Below are 18,299 nucleotides of genomic sequence, written 5' to 3' on the forward strand. Positions count from 1 at the left end.
AACAGATAAAGACGACGCCGCCGAGTCTTGTTCGTGAGATCACGCGGGTGGCTTGTCACGAACGGGTACAGCAGTGAGCGTGGAGGGCAGGATGAGCGGATTGATTTGGTGGGGAGGAAAAGAATAACCACGAACAACAGCTGAGTGCAATCCTCGCTTCCCTCTGTTGCATCACTCCCCGACGCTCGTTGGCCACGTGATTTGCATACGAAATCAACATTTAAAAGACAATGATGTTTCATTTGCACGTGTAAGGGTCGTGTAAAGTAACGTAAGGGTTGTGTAAAGTAATGTAAAGGTCGTGTAAAGTAATGTAATGGTCGTGTAAAGTAACGAAAGGTTAGTTAATACTATTCATGTTTGTGTACACACTTTTTTTTTACTTGCTCTGTTGTCTGTTTATATTCTTTCAAATCATCGGTGCTTCATATCTTCGGATATACGAAGTCTAACGAGCTGAAAGTGTGTGCACGGACTTGTCTCTCGTGACAGCTCAAGATTTCATTCAAAGAACCGGTCCAGGTCCCGCCGATCCTGGGAATCTTCGTGTTTTTTTACTTAATTGCTTATTTTAATGTATTAGAATTATCCAGATAATAATAAACTATTGTTATTGTCTGGATTGAGATCGTAGAATGAATATGTATATATACAAATTATTGACAAGATGAACATTTATTTTCTTTGGTAAAAAGCAATTTTTGAATGCACACACTCTTATTTGCACTCAAAAGTAGAAAATTTGATATTTTGACCCCAGAATTGATCACAGTTGATGCTCTGGTCACAGCCAACGGCGCGGGAGAGAATGTGGATGACTGTCTGGGGACTTGTAGAGAGATTTGGAGGTAAAGAGAAGGGGGGGTGGAGATAGGAAAGTGAGAGATGGAGAAAGAGACCAAGGGACACGGTTGGTGAAAGGGGAATGGGAGTCAGAGGGTCACGCTGCGAGGTACCTGAAGGGCCAGTGGGGAGGTCCCACAGCGGTGAAGTGCGCTCTGCGCTTGGCGATGGAGGAGAGCTTCTCTCTCTCTGTGTGCGCGCGGTGTATTGTGGGGAGCGTTGTCGTCGTTGTTAGCGCGCTGCGCTACGAATCCAGCGACCCGAGTTCGATTCACGCTCACGGCCAGCACGATTATCTGAACCGGTCCTGGGCCTCCCATAGGTCGACTCAGCCTCAAATGAGTACCCGGTGCGGTGGTACAAACATCGCCACTGGGGAGACAAAGGCGGCCGGACGTGGTGCTGGCCACCCACCCCCTCGCGTGCCTTGCCGGCCTGCATTAGTGCTCGCGAACAGCACAGCACTTGCCCCAATAGTATGTTAAGGGACCGTCCATAAATGACGTCACGCGATTTTGGACGATTTTTTTACCCCCCCCCCCACCCTCGTCACACGTCGTCACAAAACATCAGACCCCCCCTCAAATATGACGTCACAAAGCTCTGCCCCCCCCCCCAAAACCATATTTCCATTTTGAAAATAAACATGCTTCAAATCGCTTTAAACTATTGTCATTGTAGTGCCTATTTAATATGGCGCTGTACTCTGATGTTGTAGGAGAAAACATTTATTAAAAAGTCTTGAATTAAATTAACGTGTTGTCTATATTTCTTTAAAGTTGCGCATTTTGATGTGACGTCACATTTCTCATCCCCCCCCCCCCTCGTCACACATCATCACAAATGTCTGGCCCCCCTCCCCCCTAGGTGCGTGACGTCATTTATGGACGGCCCCTAAGGAAATACGGGGGATCTTTGTCTTTGCGGCGCTGGAGTAATCGAGTTAGTTCCCTTGACAAGACGACTCGTGTGGACTCCCCTGCGCACCGATGGCTGTCGGGACTCGCCCGTGCACGATCCCAGTGTGACTCATTGTCGTGTACAATGCAAACAAAGGGGGAAAGTGCAGTCCTGGAATTACACACCAAGTCATATTATTACCGTACCATTTTTTTACTAAGTTTTATATTTTATTATTTTACCAGGTAAGGCTCACTGAGCTATATAGGTATTTTTCAGAAGCGGCCTGGCCACAAACGATAGCTCAAAGAAGTGGCTTATCAACTTATCAAATGTATAGCAGCCACATAATCTAAAGGCACGTTGATTCTAACTGTGGAGGAGAAAACCGGGAAAACCATCCACGCGACCACGGGAAGAGAGACTCGCAAACTCTAAATATACGGCAGCAGGCGTCAGGGTCGGGATCGAACCCACGACCTCCTGTATAGCAGGCGAGGTAGTCAACATCTCAACATCGAACCCACGACCTCCTGTATAGCAGGCGAGGCAATTAACGTCTCAACATCGAACCCACGACCTCCTGTATACCAGGCGAGGCAATTAACGTCTCAACATCGAACCCACGACCTCCTGTATACCAGGCGAGGCAGTCAACATCTCAACATCGAACCCACGACCTCCTGTATACCAGGCGAGGCAGTCAACATCTCGACATCGAACCCACGACCTCCTGTATAGCAGGCGAGGCAGTCAACATCTCAGCATCGAACCCACGACCTCCTGTATACCAAGCGAGGCAGTCAACATCTCAACATCGAACCCACGACCTCCTGTATACCAGGCGAGGCAGTCAACATCTCGACATCGAACCCACGACCTCCTGTATACCAAGCGAGGCAGTCAACATCTCAACATCGAACCCACGACCTCCTGTATACCAGGCGAGGCAGTCAACATCTCGACATCGAACCCACGACCTCCTGTATAGCAGGCGAGGCAGTCAACATCTCAGCATCGAACCCACGACCTCCTGTATAGCAGGCGAGGTAGTCAACATCTCAACATCGAACCCACGACCTCCTGTATAGCAGGCGAGGCAATTAACGTCTCAACATCGAACCCACGACCTCCTGTATACCAGGCGAGGCAATTAACGTCTCAACATCGAACCCACGACCTCCTGTATACCAGGCGAGGCAGTCAACATCTCAACATCGAACCCACGACCTCCTGTATACCAGGCGAGGCAGTCAACATCTCGACATCGAACCCACGACCTCCTGTATAGCAGGCGAGGCAGTCAACATCTCAGCATCGAACCCACGACCTCCTGTATACCAAGCGAGGCAGTCAACATCTCAACATCGAACCCACGACCTCCTGTATACCAGGCGAGGCAGTCAACATCTCGACATCGAACCCACGACCTCCTGTATACCAAGCGAGGCAGTCAACATCTCAACATCGAACCCACGACCTCCTGTATACCAGGCGAGGCAGTCAACATCTCGACATCGAACCCACGACCTCCTGTATAGCAGGCGAGGCAGTCAACATCTCAGCATCGAACCCACGACCTCCTGTATACCAGGCGAGGCAGTCAACATCTCAACATCGAACCCACGACCTCCTGTATACCAAGCGAGGCAGTCAACATCTCAGCATCGAACCCACGACCTCCTGTATACCAGGCGAGGCAGTCAACATCTCAACATCGAACCCACGACCTCCTGTATACCAGGCGAGGCAGTCAACATCTCGACATCGAACCCACGACCTCCTGTATAGCAGGCGAGGCAGTCAACATCTCAGCATCGAACCCACGACCTCCTGTATACCAGGCGAGGCAGTCAACATCTCAACATCGAACCCACGACCTCCTGTATACCAAGCGAGGCAGTCAACATCTCAACATCGAACCCACGACCTCCTGTATAGCAGGCGAGGCAGTCAACATCTCAGCATCGAACCCACGACCTACTGTATACCAGGTGAGGCAGTCAACATCTTAACATCGAACCCACGACCTCCTGCATACCAAGCGAGGCAGTCAACAGCTCTTAGCCACCGCATGTGCGTGGGGAGCGGTGGGAATCACTGCGCGCCTGGCCCGGGCTCTGATGCTGCTGCTACAGGCTCGGTGGACAGGCGTCCTGCAGGGAGGTTGAATCGAACCGGTTACCGCCGGATTGCAAGTCCATTGCGCCAATCATCCGTTTGAATGCATCGACATTTAAATGACAAAATAAACTCCTATACACAACCTGTACATGCAGACTATATAGAATATTGTACTTTTATTCATAGACTTGGATCTTTTTTGTTTGAGTAGAGTACTCCATATTTCAGTTTCAGTTCGTGTATTAGGTGTAGCCCTGTGAGCCACGCGGCTCTTGAATCGGGTGCCACCGCAACAAACAAAAACATGAACAAGGAACATCTTAAAGTGACTACGCACAACAGAACAATTCCAAGAAAAAACGGTAAAGTCTTCCAGAAATGTCTTACTGTGTGTGGAATTATACAGCCCTATGTCAAACCACTGCTGGTTAAGGGCCGAGATGTTCACTACCTCGCCTAGAATGCAGGAGGTCGTGGGTTCGATCCCGACCCTGACGTTTGTTGTCTATTTGGAGTTTGCGTGTCTTTCTCCCCGTGGTCGCGTGGATTTCTCTCCCGGTCCTCCGGGGGTTTCCCTCCACATTTAGAATCAACGTGCGTTTAGAGTGTTTGGCTGCTAGACATTTCCACACAAGCGCTATCATTTGTGGCCAGGTCGCTTATGGCCACTGGGCATCTCTGTATCGACTGAACATCTGTGAAAAAGAGCTTCATAGCTCATCGGATTTCTTCAGAATAAATAAGGAATCTGGTTTTGAGTGGGGAAATCCAAACGGTGATTGTTCTATGATAATAGACTCGCCCCACGCTGCAGGAAAGTGGGAATTTCCACAACAGCGCTCAGGACTCTAAACCGGATCTGACCACGGCCTCAATGCCAATTGTGTACGGTATATTTTTTGCTCAATTTTTTATTTTACCAGGCAAGGCCCACTATAAGACTATTATTCAGAAGCGACCTAGCCACAAATGATAGCTCAACGAAATGGCTTATCACGTGGTCATGTATCGTAGTTAAATACTCTAAATGCGTGTTTCTAAATGTGGCGGGAAAAACCGGAGGACCCGGAAAAAAACCCCACGTGACCACAGGGAGAGAGAAATGCAAATTCCAAATACACAGCAGGCGCCAGGGTCGGGATGGGAACTACAACCTCCTGCAGACCAGGCGTACAGAGTGTGGTCCAAAAGTTAGGAAACATGGTTTTATATTCATTTTAACATATCACATCGGGTTATTTAACTTATTTTGACAAATGTTCAAACTGTCTGCTATTGTCATGTATTCCTGGAAAAAAGAATATTTTGCGATGACTTGAGGACTTTTGAAAGAAGGCAGGTGTCATCGTTGAACATTCATAGATTATGCTTCGTCTCGATCCATTCACGCATCTTGGTCGAGTTTCGTCAACAACGAATTAGAGGTGCACCCTCTGAAAGTGGACAGTAAAAATGACGACAGATAACAGTTTAACTTAAAGAAGAAACAATTGCAATGTTTTAACGCCAGTGGTAAAATACATGAAACGACCCCATGGGTCCTGACGTCTGGGCCGCGCTGTGCCTCCTCCATGTTCCAGGGGCAGACGTCGACCATTGACACGTACCAAATACAAAGACAACAAACACCCCCGTATAGCCTTCACAGACTGTTGGGGCAAGTGCTGTTCGCGAGTAGCGCAGATAAAGATGGACAACGGCACACGAGGTGGGGGCGAGTGGCCAACACCACGTCCGGCCGCCTTTGTCTCCCGAGTGGCGTTGTTTACGCATCGCACCGGGTAATCATTTGAGGCCGAGTCGAGCTAACGGAGGCCCAGTACCGGTTCAGATAATCGCCACTGGTCGTCGTCGTCGTTGTTGTTGGTGGTCGTCAGTGGGAATTGAACTCGGGGCGCCGAGCTCGCAGCCAGCGCGCTTAGACCACTGCACCCCCCCCCCCCACAGCACCCCCCCACACAGCACCCCCCCCCCCACACAGCACCCCCCCCCCCCCCACACAGCACCGCCCCCCCCCCCCACACAGCACCCCGCCCCCCCCTCACAGCACCCCCCCCCCCCCACACAGCACCCCGCCCCCCCCCACAGCACCCCCCCCCCCCACACAGCACCCCCCCCCCACACAGCACCCCCCCCCCCCCACAGCACCCCCCCCCCCCACAGCACCCCCCCCCCACACAGCACCCCCCCCCCCCCACACAGCACCCCGCCCCCCAGTACCCCGACCCGCAGCTCGCCGGCGTGGGTCTCTGAACAACTCCGCCGCGTGACCGCCTGCGGCACTCGGATGTGCCGCCGTCGTTTCGTCTGATTTGCATGCCGATGCCACACCGGCGTTTACTGCGGGCTTGCACGCGCACGCAATAAACCACTCGCTAGCCACCACGAGCGTAACGGCGCCTCCGTGCGGCGCGGGGCCGGCGGCGCGGGGCCGGCGGCGCGGGGCCGGCGGCGCGGGGCCGGCGGCGCGGGGCCGGCGGCGCGGGGCCGGCGGCGCGGGGCCGGCGGCGCGGGGCCGGCGGCGCGGGGCCGGCGGCGCGGGGCCGGCGGCGCGGGGCCGGCGGCGCGGGGCCGGCGGCGCGGGGCCGGCGGCGCGGGGCCGGCGGCGCGGGGCATCATCATTGGAGTCAATGTTCTGACATGAGCACCACACGGTTACTGTAACTAGGTCGACTCGGCCTCAAATGAGTGCACGGCGTGGCGAGTCAACAACATCAGCACTGGGTAGACAAAGGCGGCCGGGCGAGATCCCGGCCACCCATCCCCCGAGCTGCCGCGCCGCCCTTCATGCTGCGGCTGGCGAGTCGCATCGCGCCCTCGGCCTGGGAACGGCGACATTGAGGGGGGGGGGGCTCTCTGTCGTCACGTGCCACCTTGTGCGAGTTGGCGGCACGGCGGCAATTCCCGATGGATCGAGCCACAACTCCGTGGCTCTGGTCCGTGATATCCTGCCAGCGAGTCTCCGAATCGCATTCACTCCCTCTGTATCGACGGATGTGGCGATTTTCGTTTTCGTCAAACCAAGGAGAGAGCTCTGTGGTTCGTCGTCGTCGTCTTCTCTGCGGGGGAGGGGTGGCTGGGTCTCGCGTTACACATCTGGGGAATTCCTTCAAGCGACCATCAGTGACGTCACCTTCATTGACTTCACTGCGCCTGGCGGGGGAGGGGGCTGGGCGAGCAAACGACGCAGGTCGGAGCCGTAACTTCTACCGTGAGTGCGCTGCGTGTATATAACGACCTGCTCGTGCGCTGCGTGTTTATCACGACCTGCCCGTACTCGTGACTTGTACCGTGAGTTCGCTGCGTGTATATAACGACCTGCCCGTGCGCAAGGCACGACAGACGTTCGCTGCTCAACACCACCGAGGAATCCACGCACTCAAACAACAGCCACCACCACCACCACCAACCACCAGCAGGCCGGGCAGTATCTCCGGAGCGAATTGATTCGCTTCAACCCCTGCAGGCCACCGTCTCCTCTCCGAGTCGCGTCTTCGTCACCAGGTGAGTTACGCGGATTTAGCTGCAGGCTGTCGAGCACCGCAGGCTTCCTCATCGTGTAAGACGGACTGGTCGTCGTTCACAGAGAAGGCTGGTTATTGTTGACATACAGACTGGTTATTACTAACAAACTGGTTATTATTCGAATACAAGCTGCAGCATTGTGTGTGTGTGTTCACAATGGGGAGCGGTGGCGTAGGGCTTGTGTGCACTGCTTTGTGCACAAGGACCCCACGGGAGATTTGCGACCATGGCTAGCATCAGTGGCGAGTGATATCGGAACAGTCGTCTCCCCCTAGGTCGACTCGGCCTTAAATTAAACAAATGAGGACCGCCCTCTTTGTGTGCCATTTCGACCTTAATAGGTGCTTGCTAACATCACTTGCCCCATCAGTCTGTTGATGTTGTACCAGGCGTTTTCGCCTTTTGGCAAAACGCCTTTTGGCGTCCTCTGGTCTAACACGAGGCTCGAAATAAAGCTGTTTCTGGTGTGGACCAATCAGTTTCATAGACAATACATATATTATAAGAGTGTGTTTTTTGTTTGCATTCTGACCACAAGCATTGTGGTTAATGCAGATATGATTCCTTGTAAAAGGTTTCAGTTTGGTATTTTAACATCTTAGCACAGCTGTTTCGTTGCCAGAAAAAAGGGGAAAACCTATTCCCATATTTTGGTCCTGGCGAAGAAGGTCCCATGATGTAACAAGAAGATACTTCTTGTTTTCGAATTCGGTAACAAAAACACAAAAATCCCCTCTATCTCAAGAGCCGCAATGCCGCGTGAATACGAGAGACGGCGGTTCCTTGATGGGCAACGCCGCGAAGCGGCCCTTGACGAGCACCCCGCGTGGGGCTCCGACCCCGCGGGTGGGTTGGCGAAGGGGCCTCGCTCGGAGTCGGCGCGGCCCACGTGTCCCGTCTTGACCGTCCCCCGTCCCCGCTGCGTCTCCCGCAGCGCCATGAGCGCTATGCTCCCGCGGGGCGAGGACGACGTCCCCGACGGGCTGGGCGGCCGCCAGGTGTACACGCGCATCCGCGCCGACTGCCTGCGTCTGCGCCGCCACTTCACGGACGACCTCTTCCCGCCCGAGGCGGCGTCTCTGGGCTACGCGGAGCTCGGGGCCGGCTCCAAGCTCGCGCGCGCCGTCGTCTGGAGGAGGCCGCACGTGAGTGGCCACGCACCTGTACCACGCGTGTACACGCACCTGTACACACACCTGTACGTGCGTGTACACACACCTGTACATGCGTGTGTACACACCTGTACATGCGTGTACACACACCTGTACATGCGTGTGTACACACCTGTACATGCGTGTGTACACACCTGTACATGCGTGTGTACACACCTGTATATGCGGGTACACACACCTGTATATGCGTGTACACACACCTGTATATGCGGGTACACACACCTGGATTGGAGCATCGGACGTGATAGGGTCACATTTACGAGTGTTGGTGAGAAGTTTGGCAACGGCAATTTAGACCATCTGGAGTTTTGGCACGCAGTCAAGCTCACCGGAATCGATGCTGGTGAACTTCCAGATATCCAGACATGGGCCATGCTGTCTGCAATGTTACCAAACTTTTCTGATCTCGTCAAACATCACGCAAACTCAGGTCATCCTGATTGAAGATGTACTTTTTTTAGAACTGCTTTGTGTTTAGTTTATTGTCATTCTCCTGCAGCTCCGATGATCACGGTTGGCTACGTACGGTGCAAAAGAAATTGAACATGCATACAAACTGATGAGCAGATACATTTATGTGCGCACGTGCTTTGTGTTACGGGCATGGCTCTGGTGCGCTATAAAATGCTCACCTTGTCACTTACAGGAGATATGCAAGAACCCGGAGTTCATCGTTGACGATGCAAGCAGATTCGACCTTTGTCAAGGCGAAATTGGTAAGACTCCACAAACAATTGTTACGCGCACACGCACGTGACGTACTCTCCTACGTCTACAAACGCACGATGACAAAGTTCCGTAGCCTCATGGTCTGTGTGGCCAAGTGTTGTTTGGGAGCACCTATTAAGGATGGGAAACCAGCGTGAACACCCTGGTGTTGCCCACTCGGGTATCGACACAGACCGCCAAATGCCGGCACACATCACAGCCACTGGGCATAACCCTTCGTGCCTCGCAGCGCAGCGCCCGTGTCAGTTCCTGCTTCTTGTTGTGGTGATCTACTTGGTGATAAAGTACAAACACATCCCACACGCAGCCTGGACACAGACTGCTGGGGCAAGTGCCGTGACTGAGCACCCCTCTAAGGGCGCAACGACTCCATTCCGCCTTTTACGGCTCTCGAGTCGTAATGGTGACAGACGGAACTCGTTTAAGGGCTGAGTCGACCTAGGGGAGGCCCGGGACCAGTTCAGATATCCGTCACCGATGTCGGCTGTGAGCACGAATGGAACTGGCGGGTTGGTGGTGCAGTGTGCCGACCACGACATGACCGTGTCCCCACGGCGCACGCGGCCACACGGCGCACGCGGCCACACGGCGCACGCGGCCACACGGCGCACGCGGCCACACGGCGCACGCGGCCACACGGCGCACGCGGCCACACGGCGCACGCGGCCACACGGCGCACGCGGCCACACGGCGCACGCGGCCACACGGCGCACGCGGCCACACGGCGCACGCGGCCACACGGCGCACGCGGCCACACGGCGCACGCGGCCACACGGCGCACGCGGCCACACGGCGCACGCGGCCACACGGCGCACGCGGCCACACGGCGCACGCGGCCACACGGCGCACGCGGCCACACGGCGCACGCGGCCACACGGCGCACGCGGCCACACGGCGCACGCGGCCACACGGCGCACGCGGCCACACGGCGCACGCGGCCACACGGCGCACGCGGCCACACGGCGCACGCGGCCACACGGCGCACGCGGCCACACGGCGCACGCGGCCACACGGCGCACGCGGCCACACGGCGCACGCGGCCACACGGCGCACGCGGCACGCTCTGTCAATAGCTCTCCCAAGCCAGGATCTCACAACAATCTCGCTCTTGAGACCTAAGCAATCGTTTTCCATTCACCATTATTTGCGCACTGTGTCGTGTGTATACTGTTTATCTTAGCTATGGTTTAGGCGTAAAACGTGCTGCCCGGTTTCCTATCGATACCCCGGTGTGTGTATTTGCTCTGTATACGCTGATGGATGATTTGAGTCGTGATCCCTGCTACAAGTTGCTATGCGACCTCTGCCGTGAGTTAACCACCGCGTCAGCGTGCATCAGCTGCCGTGAAGTGGCTGTCATTAGAGAGCACGTGACACGATTGTTCTCAATAATAGGCGATTGTGTACCAGCGTCAATTACAGAAACGAGGAGTTGTCCTCAATTATCCTCGGATATGAGCAACGAGGCAGTGTCGCTTGCCTCCTGTTTGCGGCACAGAGTCAGTGGTGGAAATTCCACATTCCTATGTTGAGAGCAAGTCTGTTCCATAGGACAACCACTGTTGGCGTCCCCACTAAGTGGTAACAATTTTATCGACCCCGGGGATGGATGATAGTCCGAGTTCAAATCCTGGCCGTGGGCAACGAACGTGACGAGTGGTATCAGACCTCGGTGCGATCTTCCCCTGAGTCGATGCAGACGCAAGGCGAGCACCTGGTGCCGTGACGTGCACCGTGCCGGCCTTGATAGGCGCTCGCGAACAGCACTTGCCCCTAAAGTCTGTCGAGGCTACAGGGGGGTGGGGTGGTCTTTGTCTGTTGCTAACAATCCGGTTTTGCGAGGAGTGCATATCTCGCCCTCCATCTCCTCCAAGGCTTTCGCGAAATGTACGGTGAACTTATTTCGCGCCGTCCGTAGCCGACCGTGCTAATCGGAGGTGCGCGGGGTTGGGGGGGGGATCACAACAAACTGAACAACACAGAAAGAAGCCCTGCGAAGGGAACGCGTTTACAATCTGGATTGTAAAAGCGCAGAGCTCCAGTGGCTCCGCGGCATGGGAGGCTGCGAGCCGCACGCCGCCCACACTGCGAGCCGCGCAGCGCCACGCTGCTGCCCAACTCAACGCCCACGTGCAGCCCAGCATATCACACACACACACGCGCACACACGCGCGCGACACACACACACACACGCGCACACACACGCGCGCGCGCGCGCGCGCGCGCGCGCGCGCGCGCACACACACACACACGTACCGACAAGCTCTTTGGCTCTCACGATGATACGCCAAACAGCCGCGTGTCACTTTGCCTCCAACTAAATCGCCCATTCCATCAAACCTCGAAATATGCGCCAGGCAGCACTTGGAGATGGGATGTAGCGACGTGTGTGTTGAACTTCTTTCTATCTCAGGGGGAAGGACAAGAAACGGAACTGGGGGTGGTGCTTCATCGAGCAGTGGATTGATCCTGGCTGTTGTCAAATATGATTTGAAATTGCAAATAATATAATTAAATAAGTGTTAGTGACGATTTAAAGCTTTCGTGACTGCAGGGATTCATCTTCTTGGTTCTTTCGGTAAAGTCACGTAGAAGGGAAGTAATAAAATAATAAAAATAAAACATAATAAAACAATTCTCACGACGTTTCGGCCACAACGCAAGCAGCCATCCTCAGGCGAAGAATGAAACACCCCAAGCTTGGAGCGTATATTTAAGCTGGGTTAGAGGGGGGGGAGGTGGGAAGAAGAGCGCCTAAACAAAATAATTTGCATATCAAGAGGAATTCAGCATATGGAAAATGCGTAGGAGGTGGGCGGGGGGGGTTCCAAATCAATACTATGCCCGTGCATTATGCAGGATTAGCAGCATCAAAGGGGGGGGGGGAAGGGGGGGAGCATTAACAAAGGAAAGGAATGTTAATAGTATGTAGCTGTAGTTACTAAACAAACACGTAAAAAACTACAGTATAAACTGCATGACAAACTAAAGTATAAACTTTAGTTATATACTGTAGTTTTTACGTGTTTGTTTAGTAACTACAGCTACATACTATTAACATTCCTTTCCTTTGTTAATGCTCCCCCCCTTCCCCCCCCCCCTTTGATGCTGCTAATCCTGCATAATGCACGGGCATAGTATTGATTTGGAACCCCCCCCGCCCACCTCCTACGCATTTTCCATATGCTGAATTCCTCTTGATATGCAAATTATTTTGTTTAGGCGCTCTTCTTCCCACCTCCCCCCCCTCTAACCCAGCTTAAATATACGCTCCAAGCTTGGGGTGTTTCATTCTTCGCCTGAGGATGGCTGCTTGCGTTGTGGCCGAAACGTCGTGAGAATTGTTTTATTATGTTTTATTTTTATTATTTTATTACTTCCCTTCTACGTGACTTTACCGAAAGAACCAAGAAGAAGTGTTAGTGACTTGGCATTTACAGTACAAACACGTCTGGTGATGACGACGCATGTTTTGGGCCTCTGGAATGTGGTGAGCACGCAGCGTGTTGTCACGCGCTGTGACGGTGGTGGCTGTGGGTGGCTGTGTGTGGCTGTGGGTGGCTGTGGGTGGCTGTGTGTGGCTGTGGGTGTCGGTGTGTGGCTGTGGGTGGCTGTGTGTGGTTGTCGGTGTGTGGCTGTGTGTGGCTGTGTGTGGCTGTGGGTGGCTGTGGGTGGCTGTGTGTGGCTGTGGGTGTCGGTGTGTGGCTGTGGGTGGCTGTGGGTGGCTGTGGCGGTGGGTGTCGGTGTGTGGCTGTGTGTGGCTGTGGGTGGCTGTGTGTGGCTGTGGGTGGCTGTGGGTGGCTGTGTGTGGGTGTCGGTGTGTGGCTGTGGGTGGCTGTGTGTGGCTGTGTGTGGCTGTGGGTGGCTGTGGGTGGCTGTGTGTGGCTGTGGGTGTCGGTGTGTGGCTGTGGGTGGCTGTGGGTGGCTGTGGCGGTGGGTGTCGGTGTGTGGCTGTGTGTGGCTGTGGGTGGCTGTGTGTGGCTGTGGGTGGCTGTGGGTGGCTGTGTGTGGCTGTGGGTGGCTGTGGGTGGCTGTGTGTGGGTGTCGGTGTGTGGCTGTGGGTGGCTGTGTGTGGCTGTGGGTGGCTGTGTGTGGCTGTGTGTGGCTGTGGGTGTCGGTGTGCATCGCTCGAGTCGCGTTACGGCCCTTGAGGTGGGAGAGGTTCGCCAGTTCGATCCCAGTTGTAACAATGGCGCGGGAATCAATCGGTGCATCGTTGACGAAAGCCGCAACCGGTTATGGGTTCTGAAAACGGTTACCGGCTACCGTTTAATAATAATGATTGTAATGTTCTTTGGGTCTTTCGGTGAAGTCACGTAGATAGGTTCAAATAAAATAAACAAAGCTGCCGATGGGATTGCACGAGAGAACCCTGCGTGAGACTTGAGCCCGACGCACACCGCGGCTTTGTTCGGCGGGCGTTGGTGACGAAAGCCCTCAAGTGCTAATTACACATTGCGAAATTCTGTAAGGAAATGTCACGAGGCATCATCACACTCAAATTCCAAAGGGGTTCATGTTGTTGTGAATTCAATAGGGGCACCGGTGTATAAAGTTCCACCAGGTATGTCAGAAACGGAAAACAAACACGGACTTCTATTAATAGCAAGTACAACTGATGCGTGTGAGTTGTGTACGCATGCTTTTATAATGCCAATTAATTCAGACGTTTTAATTTATTTGGCTCAACCTTTTAGTTGGATAGATGTACCAAACGTAGGGCCGCGGATCATATGGCTACCTTCTCCGCATGCCTGCAGTTTCCCGCGCCAATGAATCTACGAAAAGTGTGCGCATTACAAGTTGGCAACTCTTCCATTTTAAAAATAGCCCACTGAGATAATAATGTCTCTGGCAAGAAAGTCCAGTGGCTCTGAACTCCTGCAGTGGAATTTTCCATTCTTTTGTCGCTGAGCATCGTCTCAGTTAAGGCGACAAAATCACTTCCGCTGTTAATATTGACGATGCCCACACTTTTATATTCCCAAGAAAGCCCCATTGAGTCTCCAGACTCGTGTGTTGTTCGAGGAGAGTCGTGCCCTTGTCACGTCATCGACAAATTCAGTGGGAGGAATCCAGATTATCCAGAGAGAAGCCACGTGTACAAGGAGGTAACATTCAAAGCGCCGCACAGATAGATCCGCTCCACCCCCACACGCGCTCTGCCGGCCGCCTCCATAGCGCCTGCTCCAACAGTAGGTTAAGGCTACACGGGGGACATTAATCTGTCTCTTTGTGTGTGCATGTGGATTGCTGCTTCATAGCGCCTGCTCCAACACTGTGTTAAGGCTACACAGGTGAGAACCTTCGTCTTTGTCTGCGTGCAGGGGATTGCTGGTTCTTGGCTGCGCTCGCGTCACTGACCCTGCACCCGCGCCTGCTGGAGAGGGTCTTGCCCAGCCAGCAGTCGTTCAGCGCCGTGGACGGCTACGCGGGCATCTTCCGATTTCGCGTAAGAAGCGTCGCGTAAGAAGCGTCGCGTAAGAAGCGTCGCGTAAGAAGCGTCGCGTAAGAAGCGTCGCGTAAGAAGCGTCGCGTAAGAAGCGTCGCGTAAGAAGCGTCGCGTAAGAAGCGTCGCGTAAGAAGCGTCGCGTAAGAAGCGTCGCGTAAGAAGCGTCGCGAGGTGCAGAGGTCGCGACGGCCGAGACCTTGAAGCAAGCGGCGCCACAAACCTTGCCCCTTGGCCACTTGGCCACTTCCTTTTGCTGTCTGGCTGCTCGCAGTACAGGTGGGTTGTACTGTTGTTGTTGTGGTAGTACAGGTGGGTTGTCCTGTTGTTGTTGTTGTGGTAGTACAGGTGGGTTGTCCTGTTGTTGTTGTTGTGGTAGTACAGGTGGGTTGTCCTGTTGTTGTTGTGGTAGTACAGGTGGGTTGTCCTGTTGTTGTTGTTGTGGTAGTACAGGTGGGTTGTCCTGTTGTTGTTGTTGTGGTAGTACAGGTGGGTTGTCCTGTTGTTGTTGTGGTAGTACAGGTGGGTTGTATTGTTGTTGTTGTTGTGGTAGTACAGGTGGGTTGTATTGTCGTTGTTGTTGTTGTTGTGGTAGTACAGGTGGGTTGTCCTGTTGTTGTTGTTGTGGTAGTACAGGTGGGTTGTCCTGTTGTTGTTGTTGTGGTAGTACAGGTGGGTTGTATTGTTGTTGTTGTTGTTGTTGTGGTAGTACAGGTGGGTTGTATTGTTGTTGTTGTTGTTGTGGTAGTACAGGTGGGTTGTATTGTTGTTGTTGTTGTGGTAGTACAGGTGGGTTGTCCTGTTGTTGTTGTTGTGGTAGTACAGGTGGGTTGTCCTGTTGTTGTTGTTGTGGTAGTACAGGTGGGTTGTCCTGTTGTTGTTGTTGTGGTAGTACAGGTGGGTTGTCCTGTTGTTGTTGTTGTGGTAGTACAGGTGGGTTGTCCTGTTGTTGTTGTTGTGGTAGTACAGGTGGGTTGTCCTGTTGTTGTTGTGGTAGTACAGGTGGGTTGTATTGTTGTTGTTGTTGTGGTAGTACAGGTGGGTTGTATTGTTGTTGTTGTTGTTGTTGTTGTGGTAGTACAGGTGGGTTGTCCTGTTGTTGTTGTGGTAGTACAGGTGGGTTGTCCTGTTGTTGTTGTTGTGGTAGTACAGGTGGGTTGTCCTGTTGTTGTTGTGGTAGTACAGGTGGGTTGTATTGTTGTTGTTGTTGTTGTGGTAGTACAGGTGGGTTGTACTGTTGTTGTTGTTGTTGTGGTAGTACAGGTGGGTTGTCCTGTTGTTGTTGTGGTAGTACAGGTGGGTTGTACTGTTGTTGTTGTTGTGGTAGTACAGGTGGGTTTTACTGTTGTTGTTGTTGTTGTGGTAGTACAGGTGGATTGTACTGACTTGTTGTTGTTGTTGTGGTAGTTCTGGCAGTACGGCAAGTGGGTGGAGGTTGTGATTGACGACCGACTGCCGACAGTCAACGGGAAGCTGCTGTTCGTCCACTCGCAAACTTCCAACGAGTTCTGGAGCGCCCTGCTCGAGAAAGCCTACGCCAAGTAGGCACGCACGCACACACGCACTCGCTCAGAAATCGTTACCTCATTTGAGGCCGAGTCGACCTAGTGGAGGCGCTGGAACCGGCTTCAAATATTCCCCCCGCTGCTATTGGCTGCGAGCGGCAATCGAACTCGGGTCGCGGCCGGGTTCGTTCCACGTTGACCGCCCACCCCCCCGCCCCACCCCCCCAGGCTGTGCGGCTCCTACGAGGCGATGCGCGGGGGGATGCTGACCGAGGCCTTCATGGACTTCACGGGGGGCCTCACGGAGCGGCGGCGCGTCGGCCGCGAGGGGGAGGAGGACCGGCCGGACGGCGGCGTCGCCGCCTTCCACGGCCTGTGGGACTACATGCGCATGGCCCAGGAGGCCGGCTCCCTCATGGGGGCCTCCACCTACCACCCCGACGAGGCCCCCGGCCGCGGGAAGGGCCCGAGGGCCACGCCGGGGTTGTTGGGACGCGTACGGGGCCGCCGGTGGTTCGAGAAGGGCGCGCTCGGCGCGGGCAGCGGCCCGGCGGCGCTGGGCCTGTGCTGCGGCGGAGTGGCGGGCGGCCTGAGCTTCCCGAACCGGCCCGAGGTGGAGACGAAGGAGGGCATCGTGCTGGGACACGCCTACTCCGTGACGGGCGTCGAGAAGGTGCGCCGGGGGGTGTCCGCTGGTGCGCGTCTCTCCACGTTCAGTTTCGTTGGGTTCATTTGCAGCATTGGGATGTTTGGGCCGACAACCAGATGCGGTTGATTGAATGTTTCATTAATTGAATTTGGGCCCCAGACGCCCATGATTACATGACGTTCTCATTCATGGCTGCAAGAACAGAATGCCCTGTCCGATCACGTTGAATTGCGTTTGCCAACAGATTTGGTGACGGTGTTTATGGTCCTTGCCGGATTAAAGTAGCGGCGGGTGTTGTTCACACGCTGATACCGTTTGTTCGTTCACTTGGTCGGCTGTTTCAACTCTGACTTTCACCACACCATAACATATGGGTTTACCTAAGAAGTAATGTTTACTAGAATTATGATGATCGTGATTCCAATGATCATGTTGATGTTGGTGACTGTGACGACAACTGAAGATGATAATGATGATGGTGGTAATCATTATGATAACTACAATGATGATGATGAAGGGGACTGTCGACGATGGTAAATGATGGCGACAATGATAATAATGCTCATAACGATGTTCATTAGTATAATTACAATAATATAATTATGATGTGCTTAGGTCATTTACCGTGGCCAATCCGTGGAACTCGTCCGATTGAGAAACCCTTGGGGCTGCGTCGAGTGGTCAGGAGACTGGAGTGACAGGTGAGCCAATCCTCTCCACTGGTCCACGAAGGCCAAAGGCCCCAGCTGGAGCCGTAACAGGCCGTGGGGACGAGCGATGTTCGCGAGCACTTGTCAAGGCCGGCTCGGCACACGAGGGGCTGCGTGGCCAACGCCGTGCCCGGCGCCTCTGTCTACCCAGCGCTGATGTTTGCTTAGCACACCAGATACCCATTTAGTGCTGGGTTGACCTTGAGGAAGGCCAGGACTGGTTAATTTATTTGTCACCGGTTTGTAGCGGATCGCGTTAACTACTTTTCTACCTGTACCACAACAATAACAAAGACAAAGATCCCTCGTATCGCCTTAATAGACTGTTGGGGCAAGAGCTGTTAGCCAGTACCTAATGAAGGCCAGCTCGGCACACGAGGGGATGGGAGGCCAGAACCTCGCCCGGCCACCTTTATCTCTCTAGTGGCGATGTTGGCACACCGCACTAGGTACTCACTTGAGACTGAGTCGACCTAGGGGAGAACCAGGACCGGTACAGGTAATCGTAACTAGTGTTGGCTGTGAGCGAGAATCGAACTGTGGTCAACGGGTTCGTAGCACAGCGCGCTAACTGCTTTGCCACCGCTCCCCATGCTGTACCACCACAATAGCACGTACACGCGCACACACGTACACACATGCACACGCGCATCACCCGCCCCGCACTGTCCGTGACGCCGCGTGCGCTCCTCT

The 18,299-nt window shown here is 54.0% G+C and overlaps 2 protein-coding genes across 2 annotated transcripts in view; one reads left to right on the forward strand and one right to left on the reverse strand.

The window, feature by feature from the left end:
• The window catches only part of LOC144943107 (snake venom vascular endothelial growth factor toxin HF-like), a 328,067-nt gene that overhangs the window by 121,016 nt on the left and 188,752 nt on the right, over nt 1-18,299 (reverse strand). The window lies entirely within an intron of this gene.
• LOC144943341 (calpain-9-like) overlaps nt 7,056-18,299 on the forward strand; it is a 24,855-nt gene continuing 13,611 nt past the window's right edge. Inside the window, exons 1-7 of the mRNA XM_078870716.1 lie at nt 7,056-7,371; nt 8,327-8,537; nt 9,211-9,280; nt 14,621-14,745; nt 16,150-16,283; nt 16,476-16,920; nt 17,512-17,597. Coding sequence (XP_078726842.1) covers nt 8,331-8,537; nt 9,211-9,280; nt 14,621-14,745; nt 16,150-16,283; nt 16,476-16,920; nt 17,512-17,597 — 1,067 coding nt within the window. The 5' untranslated portion in view covers nt 7,056-7,371; nt 8,327-8,330. The remainder of the gene's footprint in view (nt 7,372-8,326; nt 8,538-9,210; nt 9,281-14,620; nt 14,746-16,149; nt 16,284-16,475; nt 16,921-17,511; nt 17,598-18,299) is intronic.

Source organism: Lampetra fluviatilis, chromosome 30 (assembly GCF_964198595.1).
Source record: "Lampetra fluviatilis chromosome 30, kcLamFluv1.1, whole genome shotgun sequence".
In the NCBI taxonomy this organism is placed as follows: domain Eukaryota; kingdom Metazoa; phylum Chordata; class Hyperoartia; order Petromyzontiformes; family Petromyzontidae; genus Lampetra; species Lampetra fluviatilis.